An 8,629-nucleotide genomic window follows, 5' to 3' on the forward strand; every position below is an offset into this window, starting at 1 on the left:
CGCACTCTAACTTTAGTTTAAGTGAATGGATCTCTATGAAATTTTACCATAAGGTTCAATACCACAATAGGAAGGTGGGGATTGATTTTGGGGGTTATGGTACCAACAGTTAAGGAATTAGGGGCCAAAAATAAGCATTTTTGTAACTTCCAGACATAACTTGTGTGTTAGCATATGGATCTCTTTGACATTGTACCACAAGATTCCATATCACAAAGGGTCAATGCTGGGATTGATTTTGGGGTTAATTGCCTCAAAATTTTAGGAATAAGGGGCCAAAAGGGGGCAAAAAACAAGCATTTTTCTAGTTTCATGACAATAACTTGTGTGTAAGTGTATGGATCTTTCTGAAATTTTACTACAAGGTTCCATTTCACAAAGGGAAAGCTGGAATTGAGTGTTGTGGTAATTGCCCAAAACGTTTAGTAATAAGGGGCCTAAAAAGGGGTTTAAAATAAGCATTTTTTAGTTTCTAGACAATAACTTGTGTTCAAGTGTATGGATCTCTCTAAAATTGTATTACAAGGTACCATACCACAAAGGCAAGGCTGTTATTGAGCTTGGTTTGGGGGGAAAGGGGGGTGGGGGTGATGAATCATAAGGGGGCAGGGGTCAAAAAAGGGGTAATTTTTTTTTTCCTTTTTTTTTTGTTTAAAATTTACATTTTAAGTTAGTTATTTTTTATCACGAAGAGAAAGTAGGAATTGAGTTTTGGGGTTAATTGCTCAAACATTTATGAATAAGGGGCCAAATATTGGTCAAAAATAAGGATTTTTTTAGTTTGCAACAAAAACTTGTGTTCAAGTGTATGGATCTCTGTGAAATTGTATTGCAATGTACCATACCACAAATTGAAGGTTGTGATTGAGGTGGGGGATGATGAATCAAAAGGGGGTTGAAAAAATGTGTGGGAGGTAGGATTTTTTTTTTCCTTTTTTTTTCTTTAAAATTTTCCATTTAAAGATGGTTGTTTCAGATTTATATATGAAAGAAAATAATAATGATACGGTTATATATCATGAGGAATTGAAATTTAAAATTATGTATATTGGAAATTTAGGTTACATTGGAAAGTAATAATTGGCTTTGGGGGGGGGGGGGGGGGGGGGGGTTATGGCTCTAATGTTTAAGGAATAAGGGGAAAAAAGGTTAAAAAACAAGGGTTTCCATTTTAATAGACAAATAATTGAGTAAAGAACATTATTTAAAAGCAGTGTAAGGTTGGTAATTCAAACTCATTTAAATATCTCATCTACACTGCTTTTAAATTATGTAAATTGGAAATTTGCCAATAACTTTATTGTTAATAAATGCATTGGAAATTTGCCAACAATTTTAGTGTAATAAACTTCATTGGAAATTTGCCAATATAAAATTTTGCTGATGAAGGTTTTTTGTTTACCTTTAGCCTTGACTATGAAGTCATTTTCTATTTTTATAGCCTTATGATGTAGTTGAATTATTTAATACTTTTATGATGTGTTTAAATGGGGTTTTATCATGTTTATGGTTGCAAATTTATTGTTTTAGTATAATAAACTCCATTTAAAATTTGCCAATAAAAAAAATTTTTGTTTATTTTTAGCTATGATTATGATGTCATTTTCTATATTACTTTTATGGTTGCAAAGAAATTTTTATTTTTAGATATTACTGTTAAATGATGCTGATTAAGGTTTTTGCTATGTTTAGCCATGACTATGATGTCATTTTCTATTTTAATATCTGTTATGATGTATTTAAATGGGCTTTTATGGTTACAAAGGAATTTTATTTTTAGATATTACTATAAAATGTTGCTGATGCTGATTAAGGATTTTGTTTATTTTTAGCCATGACTATGATGTCATTTTCTATTTTAATACCTTTATGATGTAATTTCCATTCTTAGATATTACTGTTAAATGATGCTGATTAAGGGTTTTTTGCTATGTTTAGCCATGACTATGATGTCATTTTCTATTTTAATATCTTTATGATGTATTTAAATGGGCTTTTATGGTTACAAAGGAATTTTATTTTTAGATATTACTTTAAATGTTGCTGATTAAGGATTTTTGTTTATTTTTAGCCATGACTATGATGTCACTTTCTATTTTAATACCTTTATGATGTATTTAAATGGGCTCCCATGTATTTAGATTTTTGATTATTTATACATGTTACCAAATTGGTCCACATTGAACAAAAACGGTCCAAATTTCAACTTTATTACATTACATCAAACATTGAATTCTACATATTCTTTGATATATTGAAATTAACAAACAATTTAGTTTATGGATATTCCACCATAATAGGTAAATTAAATTTTTTCCAGTTCTTACACCACATTCATCCTGTGTCAGAAACCTATGCTGTGTCAAATATTTAATGACAATCCAAAGTCATAGCTGTATCAAGCTTGAATTTTGTGTCCATACTTGCCCCAACTGTTCAGGGTTTCGACCTCTGCGGTCGTATCAAGCTGCGCCCCAGCGAAGCATTTTATTTTACTGTTGGAGGGGGTCACAAAAAGAAGGATTAGTATTGTATTCACATTTAATAAAATTGAACTGTTCTTCTGCTATCACTGCTAGCCATTCATTTTACAAATTAGTTTTGCGGGTCTCGGATAGCAGATATGGCTTTTTTTAGGACTCCCTCCTCCTGCATATGCATAGCTTATCGATCCAAGTTTCTGTCCTGTTCCTCGCTTTAGTGCTGTAGTTATGGAACACAGAGCAGTAATATCCTCCTTCTGTGGCGATTAGCCATTTAAAGACATGTTCATATTTATTAAATGAGGGGTAACCTCTCAATGTAATGACTATCTCTTTTATGAGGGGTACATTTAACAAGATACAAATGAGCACATATTTATTTTATTTACAGAAAATTTTCCCAAAGAACTAAACATCTATTTGGTATTATATGGTCAAAACATGTCCAAGAATTTTGTAATATTTCTGGACTTATATCTTCTTTATTATTAAAAATAATGGGAGCTTCTTTTAGAAAAGTTGGTCCGAATATAACGAGTTTTTCCCCTTTTAAGTTAAAAAATCTTAAGTTTTTCTCTTTTCTTTTCTTCAACAGAATTTACATAACCTCTTGCCAAAGAGACAGTCCCTCATTTAAGGGATATCCCTCATTTGGGGGATTGTTCCTAACCTGTTTATCTTCGCGATCGCTTGTGTGCATTTTCCATTGATTTGATACTTTTTTTCCAATTTCAACAATTTCAATACAACTATCCATTTTAGTTGACTTATTTGGCCTATAATTTTCCTTATCACCATCGTCATCTGGCTTTCTCTCTCTCCCCCCCCCCCCCCCGATTAATAAAAGAAAACATTGAAATTTGACGATCCGCCATTTTTGTCGATGAAAACATCAGTGAGGCTTGATTAGTATTTAAATTTTTACGGTGCGGAACCGAAAAAAATCCGGAATTTGAAAAAAAAAGCCGACCACCTTCTAAAATGGAAAGGGGGTCGGCTTTCAAAAGAAGGTGGTCGGCACACCGGCCTTAAATGCCGAATGGAAAACACTGAAGCCTTTAACTCATGCTTAGATATTTCTTCATGTTTGAGAGGGAAGTAGCAATAAACAAAAAACACAGTAATTTTAAGATTTAAAACATTTTGTAGGAGAGCATATGGGGACCTGCACCAGCCCGTGATTACCGACAACAAACCAACCAAAGTTCAGATGCTGACTCACAGAAGAATAAGGGAGGAAAGAAAAAGAAGAAAATGATGAAATTAGACAGTAGTATTTTGGGATTCACTGTTAGCGCTGATCCTGAACGTAAGAACGTAGGAGAGATGGAAGACGATGGGAAATGACAGTCTATAGATTTTAATGTCAGCAGTGTTATTTTATCAACTTAAGACAATGTTTTTTGTAATTGTTGATATTTTGTTATGGTTGGTCTTAATTGTTGGGTTTTGGTCGCATTACACAGTTTCCAATAGCTTCAACACACCTGTGTGGGCGTGGCTTTGTATCCAGCCCCTCCTGTAGATGTGAGGCGTGCCGGCCCATTTGGCCTATGTTAGAGTATATTTTTAAAGAAGATGATGAAAAAGTGAAGGAAATGATTTTTCAAAAATCAGATCTCTAATTATGAAGTTTTTGAAAAAGAATGAGAAAAACTTAATCATAGTGCTTAATAAACAATGCTTTTGGTGGCAGTCCTTGGTTAAGGGAAATAACTCTTTAAATCATAAATACGTTTGTAAAAGTCAGTTTTATCAGTGCTTTATAAGCATTCATGTGATAAAAAATTAAAATGATTTTTGTCATTTGGAAGCTTAAAATTTATTTATGAAAATGGTTGACACAAGCGTAACATTGATTTTTAAAGAGTAATTTCCCTTAACTTAGATCAACCACCTAAATATCGTATGCAGTATTACATGACAAAACAAATTGAATATTTTAACAACACAGTGTTTTTTAATCATGTCAACTGATTTCAGCTTTTTTATTCAAACATGTTTTACAATTTAATGAAAAGAAGTTTTTCATTTGAAAGTATTAAGAATTACAACTTTTTTTATTCAAACATGTTATACAATATAAATAGAAGAAGAATTTCATTAAATAAAATTAAGAATTTCAACCTTTTTTATTCAAACATGTTTTACTGTTTAAAGAGAAGAATAAGTAAATCAATAACACTTAGAATTTGACATAAATGCATTTTACCAAAAACTAAACAATCAACCGAAAGAATTGAAATGATTCTAAACAAACTATATATGCAAAATGCACAATATTGTTATTAATTTTTTATCTAATTATCTTACAATTATTGTGGTCTCAGTAAAACAATTTTAAGGAATCAAAAATGTTCTTTTATTCTGTTTAATATTTCAATATAGTTTGGTTCCTAGTAATTCTTAATGATTATATGAATTTTTCATGGTAGAATTTTATGCAAACTTCTGAATTATGGAAAACACAAATTACTTACAAAACAACATTGTTCCTATTTAGATTTCAACATTTGCATAATACTATCAAAATTGCACACAGGCAAGACATATATCTGTGTCAACAGTTTTATTTTATAACACTATAATTTTTATGAAACTGATATACATAAAGCAAAGAAAACATGTCACATATTTCTAAAATCAAACATGTGTTATAGCAGAATATAAGTTGTGTTATTAATTAGTCTGTTTTTTTTTATTTCTAGATTAAATATCCAGATAAGAAATTTAACAATTTTTACCTAAGAAATACAAAACAATACTTCAGAAATCAAACAGTGACTACTTTTAATATTTTTTTTTTTTTTTTTTAACTTTCAGGCAACATTTTATTCAGAAAGAATAAATTATTAAAGATGACAGCTTTCTTTTGATACAAATTATTTACAGTTTTAAGCGATTTTCAAATTCATGAAAGAACACAATTTTTAAGAAAGAATGGTAGTAATTGACAGTAATCCTCATATATTTTGTTATTTTTGCTGTTTTTAAAAAAAATATAAGCTTTAGAATTGAAATATCATCTTATTCTGTTAGATACTAGAAATTTCAAGCAGAAGGGAAGCTCCATGCATAAAGTTTTGAATATTGATAAGATGGATGGGTTCTTATTTTAAAATTATAGACACTCAAGCTTGTGTTTATTTTGTCATTTACAAATGCACACCACAGCCTAGAATTTTTATAGGCCCATTAAAGGTATTACGTTGTCTGTCCATCTGTCATCAACATGTCGGACAACTCAAAAATGCTTTAACCAATTTTCATAAAACTTTGGTGAATTGTTTGTATTTATTGATGTATGCTCCCTTTCAGTTTTTATAAATTTTAGATTTTACGTTTCTGAGTTATGGGATTTTATTCATAAAAAATTGGAGATGTACAGTTTTCTGTTTTCTGACTAAAACTGAAAAATGCTTTGAACAATTTTCATGAAACTTTGGTGAATTGTTTATAAATATTAGAATTAGCTCCCCTTAGTTTTTTATAAATTTCTGATATGACATTTAGTGTCATGGAGTTATGAAACTTTATTCGTTGAAAAAGCAACGGGTGTATCATGTGCTCATGGTGCAGCTCTTTATGTAAGAGTGATCTAAACTAATGAATGGGACCTCTATGCACAAACCCTCTCGCGGAAAAACTACAGAACCCATGCCTTCCAAAACTAAATTTACATTAAAATTTTAATACACATTACTTTTAAAAGCTTACTTAATTTAACCACGGTAAAAGTATGAATGAAGAAAAAGGTAAACAGTCATGACAAAGCATTTCTTAGTATCCATTAGGAATTGTTGCATTTTGTTTTACGATCTTGCTAGTTCAGAACAGTCATTTTTATTTCTGAATTATCTTATCTTAAAAAGGTGAGTCTAGAACATTGTTTTAAACTTAAAACATTTTTTGGCAGCATGGTTTGCCTTATTAGATATTTTAATTATGGTATGCCATGATTCGTCTCTCCATTTGTCTTACTCATATCAGGGACTTTTTAGGGATGTTATTGATTTGAATTTTAAGTTATCTTCCTGCTTGGAAAAAAGAAAACTGTTGGAAAATGGCACTTCTAAAAGGGCATTTTTAGATACACAGTGATGATTTTCAGATATACCTCAGCCAACTAGTTTTTTTTGGGGGAGGAGGGGGTTATTAGAACTTCGGTACTAGTTTACACCAAATAAAGGAAGTTCTGGGCACATATTGGGTTTTTGTCAGCTTAGGAAAACAGGATTTTATGTACAAAAACAGATTTAAATATTAGTGTAGCCCAAGTTCTTACTACAGACCTTTGTACCTAAAAGGTATACTCTTGCCAAAACTAGGGATAGTCAGAAAAATCAACAACAAAATTTGTTTTTTTTCCTGAAGGGGACTTTACCCCTTTCTAGATGAGGGTGTGGAGTATGGGAGCTTCCTCTCCAAGTTTATTCCATTTTATTATAGTCTTCATTCTCACCAATTATTTGCACAAGATTATAAGTACTGAAAAAAATATTTTTTAAGATTTGCACGATGAGCCAGCTGATATTTTATTTATTGAAAATAGATAATTTTGTACTTCGAATTGAAATTGAAATTATTTTGAATATTGAGATCATTAACTCCCTTAGACACATTCTATGAAATAAAGGCAACATTTACTTTTTGACCTTATGTGTATGAGTATGTAGATAGAGAAATGTGCCAGACTAAATGGTCCTTATTCCCTGATTGGCCTTGTGTGTGTGTGTGTGTGTTATTGCCTGTTTGAGTTGATAGATGCATGAATATCATTAATCTTAATATTTTATTAGCAGTTTCCCTTATATTACAACTTTTTATAAAATGAATATCACTAATCTTAATATTTTATCAGCAGTTCCCCTTATATTACAACTTTTTATAAAATTTAACTCAAATTTTACAAAATATTAAACAATTAATAAAACTGCTATTCCATTAAAATGAATGTGGGAGGGTTGGAAGGTATTTCCAATACAACCCACCCCCAAAACCAATAAATTGAATAATTTTGCATACATTAATTTGACATACAACCATAATTTACCCACATGCCAAGTTCAAAAATAAAACTTCCCTTTCTTACCTCCCCCAATTCATTTTGCCTTTTTATACGACCGCAAAAAAATTTTTGTGGTCGTATATTGGTATGACGTTGGCGTCGTCGTCGTCGTCGTCGTCGTCCTGCGTCGTCCGAAGACACATTGGTTTTCGCACTCTAACTTTAGTTTAAGTGAATGGATCTCTATGAAATTTTACCACAAGGTTCAATACCACAAAAGGAAGGTTGGGATTGATTTTGGGGGTTATGGTACCAACAGTAAAGGAATTAGGGGCCAAAAAGGGGCCAAAAATAAGCATTTTTGTAACTTCCAGACATAACTTGTGTGTTAGTGTATGGATCTCTCTGACATTGTACCACAAGGTTCCATATCACAAAAGGAATGCTGGGATTGATTTTGGGGGTAATGGCCTCAAAATTTTAGGAATTAGGGGCCAAAAAAGGGGCAAAACACAAGCATTTTTCTAGTTTCATGACAATAACTTGTGTGTAAGTGTATGGATCTTTCTGAAATTGTACTACAAGGTTCCATATCATAAAGGGAAAGCTGGAAGTGAGTTTTGGGGTAATAGCCGAAATATTTAGGAATTGGGGGCCAAAAAGGGGCCAAAAATAAGCATTTTTCTAGTTTCCAGACAATAACTTGTGTTCAAGTGTATGGATCTCTCTGAAATTGTACTGCAAGGTACCATACCACAAAGGGAGGCTGGGATTGAGTTTGGGGGTGATGAATCATAAGGGGGTTCAAAAAATTTGGGGGGGGGATTTTTTTTTTTTTCATTTTTTTTCTTTTTTTCATTTTTTAAAATTTTTCTTTTAAAATTTTCCATTTTAAGTTGGTTATTTCTGATTTATATTTAAAAGCAAATAATAATGATATGGTAGGAGATACACACCAAACAGGATGTGTAAATTATTATATAATAAGTATTGTGCAATAGCAAGAAATTTTCAATTGCACAGTATTGCACAATAGCAAGAAATCTTCAATTGCACAGTATTGCGCAATAGCAAGAAATCTTCAATTGCACAGTATTGCGCAAAAGCAAGAAATATCCAATAGCACAATATTGCGCAA

At 31.4% G+C, this 8,629-nt stretch overlaps 1 protein-coding gene across 2 annotated transcripts in view; it reads left to right on the top strand.

The window, feature by feature from the left end:
- Positions 1-6,840, top strand: part of LOC127736417 (GRB10-interacting GYF protein 2-like) — a 55,850-nt gene extending 49,010 nt beyond the window's left edge. For both annotated transcript variants that reach the window (XM_052246960.1, XM_052246961.1), the window contains exon 29: positions 3,633-6,840. In XM_052246960.1, coding sequence (XP_052102920.1) covers positions 3,633-3,830 — 198 coding nt within the window. In that variant the 3' untranslated portion in view covers positions 3,831-6,840. The remainder of the gene's footprint in view (positions 1-3,632) is intronic.
- Positions 6,841-8,629: the final 1,789 nt, after the last annotated feature.

Source organism: Mytilus californianus, unplaced genomic scaffold, assembly GCF_021869535.1.
Source record: "Mytilus californianus isolate M0D057914Y unplaced genomic scaffold, xbMytCali1.0.p SCAF_30, whole genome shotgun sequence".
In the NCBI taxonomy this organism is placed as follows: domain Eukaryota; kingdom Metazoa; phylum Mollusca; class Bivalvia; order Mytilida; family Mytilidae; genus Mytilus; species Mytilus californianus.